The sequence below is a fragment of the Mauremys mutica genome, chromosome 6, assembly GCF_020497125.1.
Source record: "Mauremys mutica isolate MM-2020 ecotype Southern chromosome 6, ASM2049712v1, whole genome shotgun sequence".
Classification (NCBI taxonomy): Eukaryota; Metazoa; Chordata; order Testudines; family Geoemydidae; genus Mauremys; species Mauremys mutica.
The window spans coordinates 98,465,486-98,490,593 of record NC_059077.1 but is presented as its reverse complement, the minus strand read 5'-3'; the positions used below and the strand labels follow the sequence as shown (position 1 = coordinate 98,490,593).

Below are 25,108 nucleotides of genomic sequence, written 5' to 3'. Positions count from 1 at the left end.
TGTTGATCCTAATTGTAGTTCATAAACATCTGAATGTTCTCCTAAGCATAATGAATCAAATTCTGCTTTCAGTTACCCCAGTGTAAATCCCTAGGAACTCTACTGATGGCTTTGCACCAGTGTAACTGAGTAGAATTTGACCCAATATTTTAAACTTTCCCTCTTTTCCCCTCCCAGCATCTGTAAGAGCAGTTTGTAATAGTCATAGAGGTCACAGGATTCAGGAAATAAGTAGATTAGTTGGATGTCTTTAAAATACCTTCAGATTATTTGACTGCCTTTTGTTTGCAAAACTCACTTTGTGATATCCTTCTATCAACTTGGCATGTAATTGTGCAGTTCTGTATCACATGCCTCGCTATGCAAACTGAATAAAAGTTTTCCATTCAAAACATTTTAACTAAGCAGTTAAAATATGCTGAATGGAAAGTCTACCACTAGTCAGTAGCAACTTATTTAACAAACACATTGCAGGTTTCATTGTTTAGTCCATTGACTTTCTTAAGAACTGCAGTGGTGAATCATGCCCTAAAGTGCAACTTCCCTTAACTATATTTGAATCATCTGACCTTTTAGGGCATTGCTGTGGCTCCTTATGTAACTCTGAGCTCACTTTCAACTCTGAACATCTTCAAGAATTAGGCCATATGTGACATTCCCATTTAAATACCCCCTAGATGTTACAGGTTTTGGCTGGGCAATGGAATATTGTACATGACAGAGGGCGAAGTGTAGTACACTGGGGGTGAGGGGGAAACCACTTTTATTCATGCGACCAATACCAAATCCAGAATAACCAAAGCATTACATTGATTTTTTTTCCTTATGTAAATACTGTCAGTGCCTTCAGTACAAATGAGTTTTCCTAGGCTAAATAATCTCTTCCTATAGCAGTATTCGTTGGACAGGGGCGTGCTGGGGCCTGGAGCCAGCCCTGCTTGCTGCAGACTAAATGTGTGTGTGGACAAGCCCTGAGTCTTGAATTTTCAAAGGGGTTTAAGAGAATTTGATGCTGAAATCCCACTAGAATTCAGTGGCAGTTTGACAGCTAACTTTCTTAGGCTCCTTTGAAAATTCCAGCCTATGATTGACATTATGCATTATAAAGGAGAAAAAAAGTAGAAGTAAAGAGTACAATCTTTTTGTTTGTTTTATTTTGTAGTTCACCTTTGAACCACAAAATAAGATGCATCTACAATGTCATTAACAGTACTTAGCCTGTAAACATCCAGTATGTATGTATCCAATCTGTAAACAAGAATGTTACTCAAATGATAAACAGTTGCCATGCTAATAGTTTTACATTGTTTGTGCCCTGTAAATTAAACCATAATTGCATAGTCTAGAAAATACTGGTTCTGATATTCATCAATGACAATAAGATCAGTATTAGTAAGAAAATGTTTATTAGATTTTGATTTGCCAGTAAATCGTTAAATTCTAATTCGTAATGGTTTATGGCAAAGATTACAGCAGTTTTACCACTGCCATGTGTGGTAGTACAAAAAGAGCCACATAGGCTTTTAAAAAGGGACGACTTCTTCAAATACTGGGAAGCTATAATAGGCTTATAGTATTTGTATTCATTCTGTAAAGTAAGAATCTGAAATCTACTTTCCTCAGGATGGAATGTTTGACGTCCTAGTCGACTAGATTTCTGTTCTGTTAGTTTAGTAATACTCATCTTTACCACATTGGAATAATGATTGTTTTTAGTATTTATATAGTGCTTTAATTGATGTTTGTAGAGTGCTTTTACAATGTAATCTACACAATGTCCTTGTAAAATAGGTAATTGTTATCTCCGTTTCATAGTTGAGACATAGAGGTAAAATGACTTATATGAGGCCAAACAGTGCTCCTGATTCTTCTCACAGGTGTAATTCCACTGACTTCCGTGTGGAGTGTAACTCTATCAACTTCACCATTGTAAGTGGGAGGAGAATCAAGCTCAAAGAATGAGTGGCAGAGCCAGGATTAGAACCCAGGTAAACCTGTCTCCTAGTCTGAAGACCCATCAAAGTCTTGCTTTGCTGGTGCAGTCAGATAACTTCACATTTAAATGCCATAATTAGTACTTGCAATTGATTACTCTCACAAAATTAGTGATCGGATCGAAGCCCCTTTTAAACTTTGGTCCATCAATTTACAAATTATTCAATATGTTGGTATTGAGGTACTGGCTAGGCCACTTTGCAGTTGTCATCAAAGAATACAAAATACATATCTCTATTCAAGTTTCCGTACAGTGATATGTTTAACAATGCAATTCGAAAAAAACCTCACATCCTGGAACTATGCTTGGCAAGGTGTCACCATGCCTCCATGGGTCAAAACTGAGAATACCAAATTCATGACAAACTGCTAAGAAATAGGGCAGACACACCCAAAACTAATGGTTATTCTTCCATGAGATATACTCAATCAGCAACAAAAGTAAACTTCTGTCTCACCACGCTGGCTAACAAGAAGTCAGAAATACAGCCTCCTTCTTAATTCCAGTCCTGGATTCAGTACCCAGACACTAGACTTAATGATGAGTAGTTATTTAAAACCAATTTAATCAAACAAAAGGTGGTTCTGATCCCAAAGGACCAGCCACATACCCGAGTCAATATTTAACTCATATCTTACCCAATAATCATGCTATTGCCAATCCTTTAATATCTAAAATCTAAAGGTTTATTTCTATGAAGAAAGAAAGGTGAGAGTTAAAATTGGTTAAAGGAATCAAATACATACAACAATTGCAAAGTTCTTGGTTCAGGCTTGTAGCAGTGATGGAATAAACTACTGGCTTATGTCAAGTCTCTGGTTGCTTCCAAATCATTGGAAGGTCCCCGTCCCTTGGTTAGAATGCTCCCATTAGTATAAGTCCATAGTCCAGAGATTTGAGCAGGAAAGAGGCAAAATGGAGATGCTTCCAGGGCCTTTTATAGCTTCTGCCAATCTTTCCTCATAGGTCATGCTTTCTAGACCTTTAATCATTTTTGTTGCTCTTCTATGGACTTTTTCCAATTTGTCCACATCTTTCCTGAAATGTGGCACCCAGAACTGGCCCCAATACTCCAGTTGAGGCCTAATCAGCACGGAATAGAGTGGAAGAACTACTTCTCATGTCTTGCTTACAACATAAGACCAAAAGAAAGGTCATACTGGGTCAAACCAAAGGTCCATCAAGCCTAGTATCCTGTCCTCTGACAGTGGCCAATGGCAGGTGCCCCAGAGGGAATGAACAGACAGGTTATCATCAAGTGATCCATGCCCTGTCATCCAATACCAACTTTTGGTAAACAGAGGCTAGGGATACCATTCCTGCCCATCCTGGCTAATAGCCATTGATGGACCTATCTTCCATGAATCTATCTAGCTCCCTTTTGAACCCCATTATAGTATTGGCCTTCACAACACTCTCTGGCAAGGAACTCCAGAGGTTGACAGTGCATTGCGTGAAAAAATACTTTCTTGTGTTTGTTTTAAACCTGCTGCCTATTAATTTCATTTGGTGGTCCCTTGTTCTTGTATTATGAGAAGGAGTAAATAACACTTCCATATTTACTTTCTCTATACCACTCATGATTTTATAGACCGCTATCATATCCCCCCTTAGTTGCCTCTTTTCCAAGCTGAAAAATCCCAGTTTTATTAATCTCTCCTCATATAGAAGCCATTCTGTACCCCCTAATCATTTTTGTTGCCCTTTTCTTTTTTGAGATGGGATGATCACATCTGCACTCGGTATTCAAGGTGTGGGCATACCATGGATTTGTATAGTGGCAATATGATATTTTCTGTCTTATTATCTATCTCTTTCTTGATGATTCCCAACATTCTGCTCGCTTTTTTGACTGCCGCTGCACATTGAGTGGATGATTTCAGAGAACTATCCACAATGACTCCACGATCTCTTTCTTGAGTGGTAAGAGCTAATTTAGACCCCATCATTTTGTATGTATAGTTAGGATCATGTTTTCCAATGTGCATCACTTTGCATTTATCAACATTGAATTTCATCTGCCATTTTGTTGCCCAGTTACCCAGTTTTGTGAGATCCTTTTGTAGCTCTTTCAAGTCTGCCTGGGATTTAACTATCTTGAGTTTTGTATCATCTGCAGATTTTGCCACCTCACTGTTTACCCCTTTTTCCAGATTGTTTATGAATATGTTAAATAGGACTGGGCCCAGTACAGATCCCTGGAGGACACCACTATTTACCTCTCTCCATTTCTGAAAACTGACCATTTATTCCTATCCTTTGTTTCCTATCTTTTAACCAGTTACCAATCCATGAGAGAACCTTCCCTCTTATCCCATGACTGCTTATTTTGTTTAAGAGCCTTTGGTGAGGGACCGTGTCAAAGGCTTTCTGAAAATCTAAATACATTATATTCATGGATCTCCTTTGTCCACATGCTTGCTGACCCCTCAAAGAATTTTAGTAGATTGGTGAGGCATGATTTCCCTTTACAAAAAACATGTTGACTATTTCCCAACAAATTATGTTTATCAATATGCCTATCGTAAAGAACAAAATTGTCAGTTTCAACCAACTTGCCTGGTACTAAAGTGATGCTTACTGGCCTGTAGTTGCCAGGGTCACCTCTGGAGCCCTTTTTAAAAATTGGCATCACATTTAGCTATTCTCCAGTCATTTGGTACAGAAGCTGATTTAAATGATAGGTTACAGATGACAGTTAGTAGTCCTGCAGTTTCATATTTGAGTTCCTTCAGAACTCTTGGGTGAATACCATCAGGTCCTGGAGAGTTATTACTGTCTAGTTTATCAAGTTGTTCCAAAACCTCCTCTAATGACACCTCAATTTGGGACAGTTCCTCAGATCTGTCACCCAAAAAGAATGGCTCAGGGTTGGGAATCTCTCTCACATCCTCAACAGTGAAGACCGATGCAGTGAAACACTCCTGCTTGTGATCCACTATGACCCCCAGATCCCTGTCTGCAGTACTCCTTCCTAGGCAGTGCAACTGATTTTTCCTTCTTAAGTGGAGTACTTTGCATTTGTCCTTATTGAATTTCATCCTGTTTACTTTAGACCATTACTTTAGACCAGTTTGTCCAGATCATTTTGAATTTTAATCCTATCTTCCAAAGCACTTGCAACCCCTCCCAGCCTGGTATCATCTGCAAACTTTATAACTGTATTCTCTATGCCATTATATAAATAATTGATGAAGATATTGAACAGAACCAGACCCAGAACTGATCCCTGCGGGACCCCGCTCATTATGGCTGTCTAGCTTGACTGTGAACCAGTGGTAACTGCTCTCCGGGAATGGTTTTCCAGCAAGTTATGCACCCACCTATAGTAGCTCCATCTACATTGGATTTCCCTAGTTTGTTTATGAGAAGGTCATGTGAGACAGTATAAAAAACTAATGTCAAGATATACCGCTTCCCCCACATCCACAAGGCTTGTTACCCTGTCAAAGAAAGCTATTAGGTTTGTTTGACATGATTTGTTCTTGAAAAATCCATGCTGACTGTTACTTATCACCTTATTATCTTCTAGGTGGTTGCAAATTGATTGCTTAGTTATTTGCTCCATTATCTTTCTGGGTTGTGAAGTTTTAAGCTGACTGATCCATAATTCCCCAGGTTGTCCTTATTTCCCTTTTGTATAGATGGTCACTATATTTTTGCCATTTTCTAGTCCACTGGAATATCTCCCATCTTCCATGACTTTTCGAAGATAATTGCTAATGGCTCAGATAGCTCCTCAGTCAGCTCCTTGAGTATTCTAGGATGCATTTCATCAGGCCTTGGTGACTTGAAGACATCTAACATGTCTCAGTAATTTTAACTTGTTCTTTCCCTATTTTAGCTTCTGATCCTACCTCATTTTCACTGGCATTCACTACATTAGGTGTCCAATCTCTGCTAAACTTTTTGGTGAAAACTGAAACAAAAATGTAATTTAGCACTTGTCATTTCCACATTTTCTGTGGTTTCCTCCCCGTCTCCCTCATCATTGAGTAATGGGCCTGCCCTGTACTTGGTCTTCCTGTTGCTTCTAATGTATTTGTACAGTGTTTTCTTGTTACCCTTTATGTCTCTGGCTAGTTTAATCTCATTTTGTGGCTTGGTCTTTCTAATTTTGTCCCTACATATTTGTGTTATTTTTTTATATTCATCCTTTGTCCATTTGACCAGTTTCCACTTTTTGTAGGACTCTTTTTTTGAGTTTCAGATCATTGAAGATCTCCTGCTTAAGCCAGAGTGGTCTCTTGCCATACTGCCTATATTTCCTACGCAGTGGGATAGTTTGCTCTTGTGGCCTTAATAATGTCTCTTTGAAAAATTGCCAACTCTCTTGAGCTGTTTTCCCCCTTAGACTTGCTTCCCATGGGATCTGGCCTATCAACTCACTGAGTTTGCTAAAGTCTGCCTTCTTGAACTCCATTATCTTTATTTTCCTCTTTTACCGTCTACCATTCCTTAGAATTATGAACTCTACCATTTCATAATCACTTTCACGCAAGTTGCCTTCCACTTTCAAATTCTCAACCAGTTCTTCCGTATTTGTCAAAATCAAATCTTGAACAGCCTCTTCCCTAATAGCTTTCTCCACTACCTTCTGAAACAAAAAAATGGTCTCCAATACATTCCAATAACTTGTTGGATAATCTGTGCCCTGCTGTGTTATTTTCCAAAGAGATGTCTGGATAGTTGTCCCCCATTGCCACTAAGTCCTGTACTTTGGATGAATGTTAGTTGTTTTAAAAAAAAGCCTCATCCACCTCTTCTTCCTGGTTAGGTGGTCTGTAGTAGACCCTTATTATGACATCACCCTTGTTTTTTACCTCTTATCCTTAACCAGAGACTTTCAACAAGTCGGTCTCTTATTCCCATCTCAACCACAATGGTCTCTGCATTGTCTCTCTGTTGACTTGGCTTGTTCCTGTACTTTGAACACCCAGCTTTGAGCATTGGTTTGCACCTGGACTCTGGCTATGATACTGATTCTGGGTTGATGATGGACTCTGATCTCAATTTTGACCCTGGCCTGTCCCTATATCTCAATTCCAATATCATCGTTGGCCTAGTCCTGACCCTACACCCAGCTTCAACAGCTACGCCAACCACTAGGTCTGATTACTGTGAGGCAGCGCCTGACATCACTTCTCACTTCATAGGGATGTTGTGAAAATAAATAAATTTAATGTTTGTGAAGCACTCATATTATAGTGATGAGAACCATAGAGAAGTTCATAAGGAAATGAATTCTGTCTTCAGAACAGGGTTTGGATAGTGTGCAGTGAATAAGGCTTGGGAGTTAGACATAGAATAAGGACAAAACAAAACATTGACTATGCATCTTGTGCATTGAATGAGGTAGGAAAAACAGTATCAGATAGCTTTTTTGGTCGCTGCCTTATACTTACAGATTTAATGTACCCTAATGACTTTAGTTTAAATGGGTCAAGTTTTTCTTATGTCTGATTATATATAAAAATCATATAGAACAACTTTATATAGATGAGCTGTTTTTGCACCTGTTAGTTATTAATGATCTGATAACAATGATTTTTTTAGTTTTTTAAAATAAAATATAAAGGAAAAGAAGATCTGAATAGTATATTTTATAATAAAAACACTATCTTGCTAGGATTTGATTCTAGAATTGTCTTTATCAAGGAACTCCACTTATTCCTAAAGGATGCTCAGTATTTTTGTGAGGGAAAATGAAGAATGCAAATGAAAAATAACCACCAGAGGGAGCCCATAAATTACCATTACCCCATAAATATGACATAATATTTTTATACAAGCATAGCCGAGGATATTCCATCTTTATTTCAAGATGTAAATATATGTGGTTCTTCTTGAAAATTATTCCTAATAATTCCATGTATTTTAATTTTTCTTCAAAGAGATGGTGAAAACTTTTAAGCAGATGCAATTTGAAGGCTCAAAGCAAAGAGAAGACACTTATTGAATAAAAATGCAACCCTAGTAGGTTTGGGACAGTGTAAAATCCTATCTCCAAGGAAGTCTGTGGAAGTTTTGCCATCAACTTCAGAGGAACCAAGATTTTACTCTGTCTTAAATGTAAGGAAATCATTTTATCCACCAGGCTACAAAATGTATAGGTTTTTGCCTTGAATATTTTTAAGAGTTTTCAAGAGTTCACAAAGAAGGTGACAAAATGAACTCTTTATGGTTTTCAGGAATCTTCAAGGGTCACACAATGAGTGGAGACCTATTTGGTACCTACAAGGAAAAGGTGTAACAAATAGTATTTCCAGAAGGAAAGATGCAGGCTAGAAATGAGGGGCAAGCTGCTTCTTCGAGGGAATTGTTCGATCAGAACTTTCCATCATATGGTGATGTGGAAGCAGATGGGTAAATGAGTTTAAGACAAAGATATTTTTGGAATCCAAAAATCTACTTAGGTCTTCTGGCTGAGTAGCAAGATGTCTCTTGCATAAGGTAGAGAATGGAGTAATAAAGTAGTTTATTTTATCTCATGGAATTACTCTTGCTTTACACAAATGTAAATGGGAGGATAATCAGGCCTAATGTGTCTAATGTCAATACTTTGGCCATCCTAAATTACTGATGAAACGGGTGGTTTAGACAATCATCATCCTTAGGGCTCTTATAGAATGAGAATTTCCAGTTAAAGTCTCAGGGTAGTCATGGTAACAAGGGGAAAAAATGGAAGTATGGATTAAAAAAATGAGGACTTGATTCTCATTCACTACTTTGCAGTGTAAAGTGGACCAGAGCAATGTAAAGGGGCCTTAGTGTGAATGAGAAATCACACCTAAGTGTCATGGAAGTGGTTTGCATTGTGTATGCAGGTGTGCTTGTTATGCTTTTTAACAAAGAGGCTATGTTTGATAACAGAGAAACATTTTTAATATAATAGTTGCCATGCCACTGTCATGGGGTTCACTCACCACTGCGGCACCGCCTGCTGGCCATCCCAGGGGTTCGCTCTGCTAGCCAGTGTGCCTTCAAGGTAAGGTTGCCAATTTGGGTTGGATGTATTCCTGAAGGTTTCATCACATGACATAGTCTTTAATTGAAGATTGATCTTAATTCCTGGACAATCATGGAGAGTTGGCAACCCTACCTCTTAGTTGTGCCTCACCTGTTGTTGTCGCCTGCAAATCTGACTCAGTCTCAGCACTGCAGCATCTTTGTCTCGACTCAGCCCTCTGGCCGTGTCACTGTCCATATTTTCCTCCTTCCGGGGGGAGGAAGGGGTGGTGGGAAAATCTCCGTTCTGGAGTCTAGCCACTTCCCCAGTGGTGAGTGTGTGTGGGGGGGGGCGGGCGGGGAGGGCCACCCATTACTCTGGGTCCTGGCCCAGGGATCCTGAAGCTAGCAGCATCCCGCTGCCTCTCCTTAACTTCTCACCTATGTTGCTTCAGATTCTCCAGGCCACAAGAATATCTCAAAACCCATGACTCTATGTGGCCATCACGGCTAAAAGGTAGCTTTGGTTATCATAGGGTGTGACAAATTCTATCTGCTGCACTACACTAGTGCTGCCATTGACACAGCTGAAAGATTTCAATGCTCATCTCCACATAGGAAACGTATCCGTTTTTCAAAGACAATATATCCCAGCTGCTACAGATTCATCAGACTAGTAAGAAAGGAGACTGACTGCCGTGTAGTCTTTGCTGTTCTGTTGAACTTAATGAGCGGTGAGCTTGAAGTTAAGCATGTTGACTGTTGAACAAGGGCCTTCATTTCTGTGGTGACCTGTTTTAATATGTCACAAAAAGCTCACTCCTTTAATAATAAATAAATAAATAAATAAAAAGGCAGGTGGGGAGGAAACAGAGAACCATGTTTTGGGACTCCTAATTTATTACTGGGCAGTGTTTTGCACAATTTGTGTCTTTTTTGTAGTTACAATGTATTCACATCCACATAGCAATCCTTATAATTATTTTAATACATTCACCAATACATGATCTGGTAGATATTAGGCACACTGGTTCTGATGCATCTAAAGTCTTAATATGGGGATGGTTGCTCCTCCCTCTTCCCCTGCCCCCATGCAGTGTGACGTATTGTGGCTCATAGTTGTTAATACATCATGATTTATTTTAGTGTTTATAAGTGTGGTGTGTTGAGGACTGTTGGAATTGCAAGCTATTGCTTTAAGAGCAACGGGGAGGGGAGATGTTCCCTGGACGTGCTTGCAGACTAGAGAGTTCTGTAGCAAAGCATACAAGCAGAGGCAGTTCGCAAACAGACAGCTGAAAGCTGGGTGGCGTGAGCTGTGCCTCTCTGCCTTAAGGTGCAGCCTGTTTTTCTCTCTCTCTGTTTTTGGGTTCATGTATTATTGTTCTGAATTCTCAGAAGTAAAGTAGTGTTATGTTGCAACCTTCTAGCAAGAGAATTTGTTTTTTTTGTTTTACTACTCTGTTTGTATGCCATGAAACATAACAATATGTAAATATTTTGTACCATAAATAGCAATTGTTTGTGTAGGGAGACCTGAGGAAAGTCCTTCACTTGGTTATAAATTGTCTGTTCTATGATTCTAAAGAAACAAAAAACATTCTAACCATGGTATTGTATTGGTCCCTTACTAGATGGAAATGGTAAAATTGTCAATAATAATAGAGAAGAGGCAGAAGTGTTCAATAAATAATTCTATTCCGTATTTGGGAAGAAGACAGAAAATATATTCATATCATAAAATGATAATGAAACACATTCCTTTCCAACAGTAACTCAGGAAGATGTTAAACAGCATCTACTAAAGTTAGACATTTTTAAATCGCCAGGTCTGGATAATTTGCATCTGAGAGTTTTAAAAGCACTGGCCGAGGAGCTATCTGGACTGTTAATGTTGATTTTTCCAATAAGTCTTGGAATTTGACACACATTAGATTAAAAAGATTAGATTAAAATCTGGCTAACAGGTCTCAAAATGTAATTCTAAATGGAGAATCATCAAGTGTGGTTTTAGTGAGGTCCTGCAGAGATTGATTCTTAGCCCTGCTCTAGTTAACATTTTTGTCAATGACCTGGAAGAAACCATAAAATTGTTACTGATAATTTTACAGATAAGCTTACAAAGGGTTACTTGATCACAGTCTATTTGGATATCTACACAACATTTTGAAGCCAGTGGGAGCGAAACTTCCACCCCAGGTTGACAAATGTGGGTTAGCGGGGCTCACACTGGTGCTCTAAAAATAGCTGTGAAGACAGGACTTTGAAGTTATGGTTTGGGCTGGAGTTGGGCTCTGAAGTCCGTCCTACTCCTTAGGCTTTAGAGCCTGAGCTTTAGTCTGAGATGCAACTTTCAAGTGCTGTCTATACAGCTATTTTTAGAGTGCTAGTGTGAGCCCCCTTAGCTTAAATCTGTTGATCCAGGCTGGGAGGCTCACTCCCGTTGGCTCCAAAATGCTGAGTAGGCATATCCTATAAGAGCCTATATGGGGAATAAAACTTTGATAGTGGGTTCTTCAATTTAGCAGACACAGATATAACAAGATACAATGATTGAAAGGTGAATCTAGAGTCTAGACCAGTGGTCCCCAAGCTATTTGTGGCCAGTAGCACATTCTTGTTTTCAGAAGAGTGTGGCAGGCACCAACAATTTTTCAAGGCTTATTTTGTATTTGTACATTAAATAATATGAAAAACATCATATTTAATATACATAATATATGAATCCATAAGATAAAAAGGGTAATTTTACATGTAAAAGGTATTAATTAAATTATTCAGCAGTTACTCTTTCACCTTACCATGTGAATTTTCTCTTTTTTTTATCTACCTAAGAAAAATTAAGGAGTTTTTACAAAATAAATAAACAGTTTTCATTATTTATTTTAAAAAAGTTAAACATTGTTGAACTGCTAGTCCAAATATATTTATTATTCTTACTTTAACATATAATGAAGCCTGGAGCCCCGGACTTCTCTGTCCCCGGCAGGCGCGGGGCCGCGGTTTCTCTCCGGCTTAAGCCGTGGCCCCGCACCTGCCAGGGACCGAGAACACTGGTGCCTGCAGCCCCGGAGTTCTCTGTCCCCGGCAGGCGCGGGGCCGTGGCTTCTCTCCCTTGCTGGGCACTAGGCAGGCGCACATAAATGCCCCGGCGGGCACCATGGCTCCCACAGGCACCGCATTGGGGACCACTGGTCTAGACTAATTCAGACTGGAAATAAGATGTACATTTTTAACAGTGAGGGTCTTAGTCACTGGAACAACCTACTCAGGATGGTGGTGGATTCTCCATCACTGGACATTTTCAAATAACTTTGGATGTTTTTCTAAAAGAGACGACTACTTCAAACAGAAGTTGATTCAGAGAAGTCCTATGGCCTCTGTTATGCAGGAGGTTAGACTAGATGATCGCAATTGTCCCTTCTGGCATTTTCTGTGAATCTATGAATGAATAACTCACTTGCCTGTGCACAGAATGTATTTTTCCTTTTTGTATGGTTTGCTATCTCACATGCCAGACTTTCTACTATAAGCTCTGATTTAACCTGCAAAAGTGTACACTTTCCTTGTACCATATTTTCTTGTACACATAGGGCATTTGCAAATGGAAACACGGTGAAATCCTGGCCCTGATGCCAATGGGGATACAGAATATTTATATGGGCAAGTGTTTATATACTCACATGAAAAATTTGCATATATGTTTGTGTCAAGCATCTGAGATTTGAAATTTTGGCCCTTAAGGATATGGTTTCAAAGTGATCTATACAACTTATTCTTCCCACCTCAGTTTATCAATAATACTATACATTCTGAAGGAAAACATTTCTTCAATTTCAAATGAGAGAGATTCATCTTTGGAAATGGCCAGCCAAGTTACATCAGATTAATTAAGCTTTTTCTTCTCAGGGTGGTCTGCATTGTGTGGGGAGTTGAGGGGAAGGAGGTCTGTGGGAGATAGGGAAGGGAAGTCAGAGCCCTACTACTACTCACTTTAAAGGCCACAGAGCTTTTCTAATGAATCAAGTCCTCAGAGAATAAGAATGCACATATGTATTTGTCAGAACATATGATGTGACAATAGCTACTGTGACAAAGTCCCTCTTCTACCTTGGTGGGTCCTGCGCTTCTTGGCGGATTTGCTCACCTCAGTGATCTTCCCCTCTGGTGGAACCCACAGTCTGGATCAACTCCTCCTGTGTCTGATCAGGAGTTGGGAGGTTTGGGGGGAACCCGGGCCCACCCTCTACTCCGGGTTCCAGCCCAGGGCCCTGTGGAATGCAGCTGTCTATAGTGCCTCTTATAACAGCTGCATGACAGCTACAATTCCCTGGGCTACTTCCCCATGGCCTCCTCCAAACACCTTCTTTATCCTCACCACAGGTCCTTCCTCCTGGTGTCTGATAATGCTTGATTGTATGATAATTCCTCAATCCTCCAGCAGCACACCCTCTCAGTCTCAGCTCCTTGTGCCTCTTGCTCCCAGCTCCTCACACGCACTTCTCTCCTCTGGCTCCTCCTCCTTGACTGGAGTGAGCTCCCCTTTTTATACCAGGTGCCCTGATTAGCCTGTCCTGATTGGCTGCAGGTTCTCCAATCAATGTAGCTCTCTCCAGTGCCTTCTAGAAAGTTCTTAATTGGCCCCAGGTGCCTTGATTAGCCTGGAGCAACTGCCATTTTGGTTCCCATGGTACTAGGGATTTGCTTAGCCTGGAGCTAACATACCTGCTCCTCAGTACTTTCCTGTAGCCATCTGGCCTTGCTCCATCACACTACATAAATAAAATTATGGCTTATTGTTTTGCACTTACATATGTTCTGTTCATAATACAAATAGTCACTACAAAGTAAACTATCTATGTAATTAAATTTCAAATGACTTTATAATATCTAGTTGTAAGCTGCTAGTTTTATATATATATATTTTGGGAAAATTTAGATCAATAAAATAAATACACTGTAATAAAATAAAATAAATACATGTCCCATCTCAATAATATAAATAAATCCTTCAGAAACTAACATATAAACAAATAAAACTATTCTCCCAAAATAGTGACTAGCAAATAAAATGTCAGCTGATATGAAATAAATAGTCTTCTTCAGAGACAGAACTATTGCTGGACTGCTGCCATGATTTCCATAATGAAAACGTGTTCTGACATTTTATGCCATTACATGAGACTGCTGGAAATAATTCAGTTAATTTCTGTAGCAGTTCACCTTTTGCGTGATAGTTATTTAATTACATGCCTGTTCCCACAAGTTTAAGATTAATTAATAGAACCAAGTCTACTCTTCTAAAGCAAGTCATTGGACATATTTACTTGCATTCAGCAGGTTTTGATTTATTTTAAAGTACAAGAAAATGGCAATAATAAGTAATATTGCCATTTTGTTGAGAAATCAAAATTTTGTGAAATTAGGCTATGAATTTTTTTTTTTTTAGTTTTCTGAAACTTCTGCTTATTGTCAGTTTAATATAATTGCATTTAGAACCCAATCCAGCTCCTATAAAAGTGAATGGAAAAGCTCCTGTTGACTTCAGGGGGAGTTGGATTGTACCTTAGGCCTGGACTACACTACAAAAAGGTGAACAGAGGTTGCCTTGTGTTGACCTACTTGCGTTTTTGGCTATGCTCAAATTGGTTACCAGCTAACATAATAGCTTAGTTACAGCAAAGTAGTAAAACCACCTCCTGGAATGGCATGAAGCCAGGGCTGATCTACTGAGGTCAATGCAGTGCAATTGTAGACACTGCATGACCTGTGTCGACCCTAACAGTCCTTCAGCAGTTGTCCCACAATGCCCCATTCCCTGCAACAATGACTGCTCAGGTCACAATTGGAAACTAAACTGCCTTGGGATCATGGAGACTGGAAGTCTCTCTCCATGTTAAAACTTCCTGTGTGTTTTTGAAATTCCTTTTACATATTGCCCAATTGCAAATCTAGCAATTCTCCCCTGCTGTGTGCAACTGCCCAATCAACCATGCCAGCTCCATGCACTAGACATGCTGCTGCCTGGAGTAGACATGAATTATTGGATCTCTTGGGACTGTGGGGAGAAGAGGTTGTGCAAGCACAGCTACGGACCTGCTGGAGAAACATGGACATCTATGAAAACAATGAATGGGAAATGCAGGCAAAGGGGTATGATAAGGATCATTTGGCAGCAGACATGCAAAACCCGTGAAAAAAACAGAGAAATTGGGCTTTGTTTTGGCCTAATTGTCTTATGAGTTGCTTGTTGGCTAGTTTTTGGCTTGTTGCTTGTTGTAGCTTTTTGCTTCTTTTTTTGATCGGCTCCCGGCAAGGGGGAGCAAAGAGGGGAGAGAGTCAGGGGTGCACAGCAGGCCCACCACAGTCCCAGACTCCACGCCGGGGGGATCTAGTCACATAGAGTGTTGGGGTTCTTAGGGATTGGCTTGTTTTGGCCTTGTTTTGAAATGGGATTAGCTTGATTTTTGGCTTATTGTGAAAGTCAGAGTCCTTATTTACCACATGAAAGTTGGCAACTGTGATCAGCAGCAGCGCCACATCAAACTAAGGCACTTTGTTAGGCATAAGGCAAGGTCAGGGGGTCAAAAAAACTATCTGGTGCTGAGCCACAGACCTGACAGTTTTACAACTGCCTGCCATACTTGATGGAGACCCCACCAACACCTAGCAGATCACCGTGGATACCTTGGAGGAGCTCGAGACAGACACTCCTGCAGTGAGCAGGGAGGGCAAGATACACTACTCATGCCACGAGCCAGGACCTGTTTGAGACTCCACCATAGTGTAGCCAGTTCCACCAGCCGAGCATGGACCAGCCCATTAACAGGGAAGGAAACTCGGGTGAGATGGGGCATGCCAAGCAGTTTGTTTATGTACATAGGGATATCCCTTGTATCCTCCTAAGGGATCTTAATAAAACTTTAGTGAAGATACTCTGCAATCTTCTTCCAACAGTTTCTAGGGTTGGCTGCCTTATGTTTTCCTCCATGTAGGACATTTTCCTATGCCACTCCATGATGAGTTCAGCAGGTACCATTGTAGTAAACAGGCTAGCAGCATACAGGCCTGGGCAGCTTCAGGATGCCAATAGCAGCTCTCTTTGCTTTTGTCACCCTCAGGAGTGAGTTATCAGCCAAAAGCACCACTGCCTGTGGAAAACAGTGCCAATATTCATTGCCCTCTACTGGTATGTGTGAACTAGGGACTGAAATTGTATTTCTTCATGAAACTGAAATTCCTTCCACCCCTTGCCGTGGTGGGCCATACTCACTATGGCTGGGCTGGAGAGCGGTGCTGTGCTGAGCTGTTGCAAAGATGAAATGACAATAAACATGACTTATTAAACATTTTTATGAGACGAAGGGAAGGCAGATTTGAAACTTGTCTTTCCCTTTCCACTGTGACTGGAACAATACAATGATACATCTGTTTTTATCAGCTACTGCTGTTGTGGCCTTAGGGGGTGCCCCTTCCACACCCACAGAATGTCTAACCCAGAGGAGGAGGAGAAAGAAGATGACTAGGGAGGACGTGTTCAGTCAGATTCTACAAGCTAGTGCTGCGTCAGAGCATGAACAAAGGGCCTGAAGGCATGGAGAAGGAAAGAGCAGACAGGAGAAAGACCCAAGAGTCCCAGCAGGAAAAGAAGAGGGAGATGCACCAGGACGTAATGGGTCTTCTCAAGCAGCAAACCAAATGCTCCAGACGCTGGTTGATCTATAAGTCTAAAAATCGCAGACTTCCCACCTTTGCAGTATTTGGAGAACTCTACAGTAACAGCTCCCCACATCCCCCAGCATACCACATGACCTCCCTACTCCTATCATTCCATGTTTGTCTATGTGTGAAAAATACAAACTGGGCTGAAAACACAAAACTGAGAGAGACAGAGGCAAAATGCAAGAAAGCCAAGCGTCTGTCTGTGAGCATGGTGTATGACCCTAGAAAATACCAGAGAGAGAGAGTGTGTATTTGGGGTCTGGGGTTGACTAAAGAGGTTTGGGGCGATAAGCTAAAATAATAATCGTTTGTTTCTGGTTCTTCCTGTGTTCAGAGAAGCAGAGACTTGTATATTCCTTGTAAATAAACAAAATTGCATCAAAGAAAATACCAGACTTGATGATTAATTTCTACCCCCAACTGGAATATCCTCAGGGCCCCCAAATTTTGACAAGCCACCCGCGTCGAAAAGGGGCAACTAAATGACAGTCAGGGGTCCCAGAATGTGAAGGGGGGGAACAACTGCAATGGGACATCTAAGTAATATTTGTTAGTTGATTGAAAAATTTTGTTATATAAAACAGGCAAAACTGTGCTATTCTCCAGCAGAACTACACATATTACAGCTCAAAAGATAATTGCAGGGACATTAGTAACTTCATGTAGTTGATGTCTCTTGGTAAAGATTACAGAGATGTAATGGCAGTGAAGAAAGATTTAACACCTCATTTTGCACTCCCTTTGAAGTCAATGAGAGATCAATGCATGTAAGCCTTGCAAGATCCAGGTCCCGGTGCAGCAGAGCATTTAAACCCATACTTACTTTTAAGCATGTGTTGAAATTATTTGCTTAATCTGGAGCAGTACTTTATCTCAGAAAAAGAAATTTTAGGTAAGAATATGTTACAGTTGTTACAATCCTAACAGAGCTCTCCTTGTGGATGATCACCACATTACTATATTAGACCCAAACCTTGGATTCTGCCAGAGTTTAGGCTGGTTAAATTGGGACAGAGTCCAGTCACTGTCATAAACTCTGTCGTTCTAGACACACTCTTGGCATGCAGATCTTCTAGCACTCCTTTCCCAGATATGGGACTCTGCAGGCCAACCGCACTGGTCCTGAAATTAATATTGTCCTCTCAAGCCTTCTCAGTAGTGACTGCATGCTCCCCAGAGTTCCACTGAAACCATGGACTCTCTGGATTTCTGTTTCATCCTTCAGAGAGTATGTGACAGTTAAACTGAGAGAGAGACAGCTATCACAAAACAATGCCTAAACACTTTATCTCTTGTGCTTTGTCTATGAGTATACAGATCTATGGGAAAATAACAAATACCTGCATGGAAATTCCTGCTTCCAGTGTCCTCAAAACTCCAGAACCCTTTGTGTTTTGGTCCCTTTTTTTCAGGGTCCCAGGATCCTCCTCTCTTCCTTCTCTTACCCAGTGTTGCCTTCTTGTTTGAGACAGTGAGATAGAGCCTCTGCTAAAACCAAAACTTGTCCTTTTATAAAATTCTGTGCCCCTCTGTGAGGTGCTTAGAGCAGCTTCAAGTCTCTTTTCAGGTGATTTGTTGACAGCCCACCTGAAGTCCAGATTGGGAAAACTTGTTCTAAGGTGCTTCCATTTGAATGGAAGATCATCCAGATTAAGAAATCTTGATGCTCGCCATTGTTAACCTACAGCTAGTGGGCACGAGGTTAAGAGGCAAAAGTGAAGGCACAGTGCAATATACAATCAAAATGGAGTTGCCAACCAATATAGATATGTGCAGGCATACACTCATCTGTCACTACAATGTTGCCAACTTTTGTAATTTTCATTCCCAATCTTGCATTTTTGGGTGTTTTTCTTAAAACCCTCTCTTGGGGTCCATTGATTATGTGAGAATGTCAGCTTTCATATAAAAAGAAAGTTGCTGAGAAAATCTTGAAAATATGAACACTAAAAGCTCATAAACCAGAAGGCAAATATAAAGTATCCCAACTTTATTATTTTTAAAATGTTATTATTTTAAAGCCAGTCATGTTATTTTGGGGCCTGATTCTTGATTTTTTTAATACTTGAGGTTGACGATACTGTATGTAGCAAAGTCCATAAACCTACGCCTTGTGAGGCTGCAACATTATCGTTTTACTTAAATAAAAGTGACATAAGGAAAAAAAAGTGATCTTTTCTGTATGTAATTTAAAAGGAATAGTTTGGCTTTAAGACACTGTTTTAAAAAAAAACAGGCCAATCAAAAATGAGTGGTTTGGACCTTGGCCACTAAGAGACCAACCCTGCAAAGTGCGGAGTGTCTGCTGTAACATGCTGAATGTCCTCAACTCACAATTAAGTTAGTAAAGTGAAAGCAAGCCACTGTCAGTTTAAAATTTTGGGTGCTCCACACCTTACACAGTTGAACCCTTAGTTGCTAAGGTTGACCCTAAAGACTTACCAGCAGTATGTTGGGGAGTGTCCAGTCCCACCTGCAAAAGTCCACAATTGTGTTTGCAAATGCATGCATCTTGTATATTGCAGGGGCTCTGTTAGAGGCCCATTTAAAAACCTGGCCCTCAATATAAAAAAATCTCAATCTCTCTCCCTCTCCCTCTCTCTCTCTCTGTGTGTGTGTGTGTGTGTGTGTGTGTGTGTGTGTGTGTGTGTGTGTGTGTGTGTGTGTGTGTGTGTGAAAATATATGAAAATGAGAAAGTACATTGAAAAAAAACAATGAAAGAAGACAGAGACTGTACCCAGTTTGTAGTTTGGAAGGCAAACTTCTACAAGCTGTAGTCATTATTTAAAGTTGTCTTGCATTGCAGTTATATTGTTGTTTGTTCACCCAGGAATTGAAGATAACAAGCTGCAGTGGTCCTAGGTTGCGAGGAGACACAATTCTTCTCCATGCAAGCTCCTTTTGCAGCCAGCTGACATCCGTGGATATAAGCTGGACAGGGGCTACTGATTTAGGGGTCATTGCTCTAGCAGAAGCTTCTTTAAGGTAAAACACTTAAAACCGCCCCACTTCTCCGCCAGCGTGCTTTACAGCAATAGGTATACGTTCCTCCTGTGGATCTGTTTAGCTGTGCAAAGTAATGAAAAAGATCAGTTGTATTCATTGGGCATGATTCACTTCTGTGAATCAAACCAAAGCTCTGCTCAGTGTGGGGGAATTGAAGGGGGCCAGGAGTTGGGTTCCAGCTCTGGCTCCCTGGTTCCCAGCTGAAGCCACAACCTTGCTGGAGTTGGAGTTTCTTCCTAGCAGCTCTGACTTGTGCCACTGATGCAGATATTATCGGTGTAACAAAACAGAGCTCTGTCATGGACCCCTCCCTGCCTGGCTCTAGAAAGTCCCTGACTGCTCCCTGCATTGAGGGCGAGAGAGGCACAGGGGCTGGAGCCAGCACACTTGTATAATTTGGATGTTCCTCTGAGATGGAATTTTTCTGCTGGACAGATGCAGCCAGTTTCCAGCCCCTTTATGTCTCCTAAGCGTCAGAAGGGCAACAGGACAAATACAACCATGGTGTAACTTTTTTGAAGCTGATGGAGTTAAACTAGGGATGATTTTTTTAAATATAGAGAAATAACTGTTATTTTTCATTTCAGCCTCCAGGCCCTTTCTGCTAATGGATGCCAGCTGACAGATGATGCTATAAATGCCTTGATTGAAAAGCATGGGAAAAGGTAATTCATATTCACACAATGATCCTGCACTGAGATATTAGCCATTAACAAACCAAAGAATAATAGCATACCCACCACAAAATGCTACCAGTTTGTTTCTCTTCTGGCAACCTACTTTTAATAAAGGTGCAACACACAGGAATGCTAGTAAAGAGACTGGTCCTAGTCACTTGACATGGGTCAGAGTTAAGAATGGTTATTTCCCTTGTATCCATTCACTACAGTGGCTCACCTACCTTCCTTGCAGTTCCTGCTATGCTCATCCTGAAAAACCAAAATGCAGCCTTAACTCTGACCATATTTATAGGGTATATGTTCAAACCACCTGAACACAATGCACCAACATATAACCAATCACAACATAGATAAAAATACCTGAACATGTATCCAATAATCTTACTCTTAGATTTAAGACTTAAGACTGCTTGGTTGGTTTTTTTTTTCAGGATAAGGGTGGAAATTTATGGGCTGTAAGGAATGTAAGGGAAGTAACTAGGGTTGAGATGGGGAGCTGATGAATGGAGCATGGAAGAGAGACTGAACAACTGAATTGTTTCTTTGTGTGCTTTACAGAATTTGTGTTGGTTTATACAAGGTCTAACAACCTTAACTCAAAGCTAACAAAGTTTTGTTGTGTGAAAATATGTATTGAGCATCATGCTCAAGCCCTCTGATGGCAGTAGATCAAAAGGAGATAAGAGGAGATTTCATAGTAAGCTTTAAGTAAGCATGGGAGTGAACATGAAGTATGTAGGAGGTAGCATATCATTTTGTGAAGGAGTGAGACGTAATGGGATAATTCTGTAAATTTTCTGAATGCAGACTCTTTGCTAAAATTTGTAATAAAAAATAAAGGTTAGGAATAGATAATAAATCTGTTGGGAACCCATTGCAGCTAATGAAAAATCATTTTTATATTACCTATTTCAGCAATAGGGTATAATAAGACATGTGCCACTAAGCGATAAAAGCAAATCTTGGCTGTGTAGTAGCGAAGCAATAAATAAAAAAGATCACAGGCATGAATTGTGATATTTTTCCCTACCCAGACAAAGGGGTACTTTGAGACAGACTTGCTTGCTTGTCAATGGACATCCTTCTAAAAAATGGAATCATAAAACATGAAAATCTAGTTTTATTGTGTTTGACATTCTATTTGTTATTGCTAACAAGCATGACTCAGAGGATGAATAAACCCAGCCAGCTGAGACCTATGTTTTTGTTTACAATCTGTGGATAGTTCTAATTCCTCAGATGTTTTGCTCAGGGAACAAATGAAAACATCATGGTGAATGAAGTCAACAGAGATGTTTATGTAGGTTTCTGCCGAATTGTGTTGGAGCTGATTTTTAGACAGAAACTTGGTTTGACTAATCAGGAGGCAGACAACCTAATAACCCAGGCAACCACTCAGATTTTTTTGGGAAAAGTCTAAGGGCTCAGTCCTCAACTGTGACAAGTGAGTTTACACTATGTGCAGTTTGATGAAGGGAAGAGTGGAAAGGTACCCTCCTGGTCACTTTCTTCTCCCCGAACCTGGGCACTCAAATTGCCCTGGCATAATTTAGAGCAGTCTCATTGCTGCTTTAAGGTATGCCTTAAGTCTCATTGCTGCTTTAAGGTATGTAATCAGCAATTGCAGTAGCTGAAAATCTGATGGATTGCTTTTTTGCAAAGCTGCTGGATCCGGGGCCTGAGACTGCGTCCTAGTTCTTTAGAGTCTGAATTTGCTTAAAGAAATTAAATGGCAAGTCAAGTGGATATTGTTTTTCATCTAAGGGCTAGGTTGAACTTCAGTCCTAAATTTGGGGCATTGGGTAGCAGCACCGTGTCCAGGAACGCCTTGAAGAAATTGGGATTCAGTGGCTCCCTAGACTCCTCTCTTGCACTTGCAGGCAGAGAGTAATTTACTTCACTCCTTTTTGAGGTGCAGCATACTCGCTCCCTCATGCAACAATAACTAGAATGTGGGCATAGAGCCATGGCTCCTCTATTTGCTGACCACTTGTTTGCAGGGAATTTTGGGTCACAGCCTCTACTATCCCTTCACACTTGAAATGGCAACTTGGGAGAGTACTATGCATGCATGCAGGGTGGGGGAGGAGCCTTACTCCACTGTTTAGCTGCATAGGAGAAAGGCACAATCAAGCTTTTCTCAGTTATAGAATTGAAGCATGTCTGACCAGCAGGAGAGAAGCTGTGGAAATAAAAGCCAAACTTTTCAAATTTAGCTTCCTAAATCTGGGCATGTTGTGGCACCTGAATTATTGACCTGAGTTTCAGAAATATTGAGTGCACAGTCTCATTGAAATTAGTGGGAACTGTGGGTACTCAGTGCCCCTGAAAGTCAGGCCACTTACAGTATTTAGGACTCTAAATGTGAGCTTATAAGCCTGGTTCTAAGCACCTATGTTTTAATTTTTAACTCAAAGAATTCAGATGGAGTTGCAAATCTTTAAGGAGAAGGTTTGTCATGGACATCTCCCAAAGGCATACTTTGTTTGCCAGAGAGGAAATAGTCAATGAGCAACATAAAACAGTACGGATTAATTTACTTTGCTATTTTTGGACATTATAAAGAAACAAAAACAATGTGTGGTAGGCAGGGCCGGCTCCAGACCCCAGCGCGCCAAGCAGGCGCGTGGGGCGACATTGTCGGGGCAGGGCGGCATTTGACTCCGGCGGACCTTCCGCAGTCATGCCTGTGGGAGGTCCACTGGAGCCCGGGACGAGCGGACCTGCCGCAGGCATGACTGCGGAGGGTCCCCTCTTCCCGCGGCTCCGCTTGAGCTCCCGCAGGCATGACTGCGGCAGGCGCGCTGGTCCCGCGGCTCGGACGGAGCTCCCGCAGGCATGCTCCACCGGAGCCGCGAACCAGCGCACCCGCCGCAGACACTTCTGCCCCGGCCGCGGGACTGGGGAAGGGCGGCAAAGCGCGCCGCCCTGCTTGGGGCGCCGTAATTTATAGAGCCGCCCCTGGTGGTAGGATATATGGATAAACCAAAACCACCCACTGCACATAACGGAGAGAGAAATTCCCTTCATTCTCCCAATAATCAAACATAAGCGATAGAGCAGTTTTGGAATGGTTTTAGAAATTACAGTCAGCAGCCTCTAAATCAGGGTTTTTTCCAGCCTGCTTTCTTGCATTTAAGCCCATATAGGAGCATGGAAATACACTGAGCTCCAGTTCTCCCTTCTTTAGAGTTCATTCTCTCATCTGAAGGCAAATCTCAAGCCCACCTCCAAGCAGGGTCGGCTCCAGACTCCAGCGCGCCAAGCGTGTGCTTGGGGCGGCATGCCGCAGGGGGCGCTCTGCCTGTCGCCGGGAGGGCAGCAGGCGGCTCCAGAGGACCTCCCGCAGGCGTGCCTGTGGAGGGTCCGCTGGTCCTGCGGCTCCCGTGGACCTCCCGCAGGCATGCCTGCGGATGCTCCACCGGAGCCACGGGACCAGCGGACCCTCCGCAGGCACGTCTGCAGGAGGTCCACCGGAGCCGCGGGACAGGCGACCGCCAGAGCACCCCCCGCGGCGTGCCGCCGTGCTTGGGGCGGCAAAATTGCTAGAGCCGCCCCGCCTCCAAGTATCCATTTTAGAACTTCTCCACTCATGCTGGTTCACCAAGTCACCATCTTCTCTGCATTCAAGTCCTGCCTAAAGACTCAGATATTCAGTGACACTCACAACAAGTGAATATGTTCTTTATGAATAGGTCATAAAGAAGGAGCAAGGCTAGTGCACTTGTGCCTGGTTTGTTGACCCCAGTTACGCTTAAAAGACGGCACCTGGCCGGGGGGCGGGCCGAACCTGGGTGAGTCAGGCCTGAGAGTCAGTCAGGAAAGGGACAGAGTGAGCGCTTGAAGACATGGGGCTCTCAGTGCCTATTCCCATGGACTAGGGAGATGGGCCAGAAGGCCTGGGTATTGGAAGCAGGACAGCAGGATCTTCTCTGGGAGAACCTGCCAGAATCCTTTGGGAGAGGAGGCAGTGGAAAACTGATGGGGAAAGAGTCTCCAGGAAGAATCTCAGGGTGGTGGTGCTAAGTGAACAGAGCATGGAAGATTCCTGCAAGAAGCCCTGAAAGAGGAAGGACTGAGAAGTGATGGGGAGAATCCCCTGGGAGCTGTAGCCCAGGGTGGGCTAATTTTTATTTTGTTTTGTTAATTTTGCCTTATTACAGTATAATATGTCAAAATGGAGCCTTCCTCCAAGCATCCCATAATATCCCATCTTTTCTGTGTTTGTCTTTCAAATAGTCAGTTCTTATTGGACAAGGACTGTTTCCATTTTGTGTGTGGTTCACTCCTGAACACACTTCTAGCAGTATTATTACTATGGAACAGTATAAGGGGGGTAACTATAAGGTGGCCTATACGTCAAATAAAAGGAAGTTCTTCTTCACGCAGTGCACAGTCAACTTGTGGAACTCCTTACCTGAGGAGGTTGTGAAGGCTAGGACTATAACAATGTTTAAAAGGGAACTGGATAAATTCATGGTGGCTAAGTCCATAAATGGCTATTAGCCAGAATGGGTTAGAATGGTGTCCCTAGCCTCTGTTCGTCAGAGGATGGAGATGGATGGCAGGAGAGAGATCACTTGATCATTGCCTGTTAGGTTCACTCCCTCTGGGGCACCTGGCATTGGCCACTGTCGGTAGACAGATACCGGGCTAGATGGACCTTTGGTCTGACCCGGTACGGCCGTTCTTATGTTCTTATTAAGCCTTTGGCATGTTCATTAATCAAAAGAAATCAGAATACATGAAGAGAGT

At 41.6% G+C, this 25,108-nt stretch overlaps 1 protein-coding gene across 1 annotated transcript in view; it reads left to right on the top strand.

Annotated features, from left to right (window-relative positions):
- The window catches only part of LOC123372247, an 80,716-nt gene that overhangs the window by 29,662 nt on the left and 25,946 nt on the right, over positions 1-25,108 (top strand). Inside the window, exons 8-9 of the mRNA XM_045020255.1 lie at positions 19,498-19,652; positions 20,261-20,338. Of these exons, the coding sequence (XP_044876190.1) occupies positions 19,498-19,652; positions 20,261-20,338 (233 nt within the window). The remainder of the gene's footprint in view (positions 1-19,497; positions 19,653-20,260; positions 20,339-25,108) is intronic.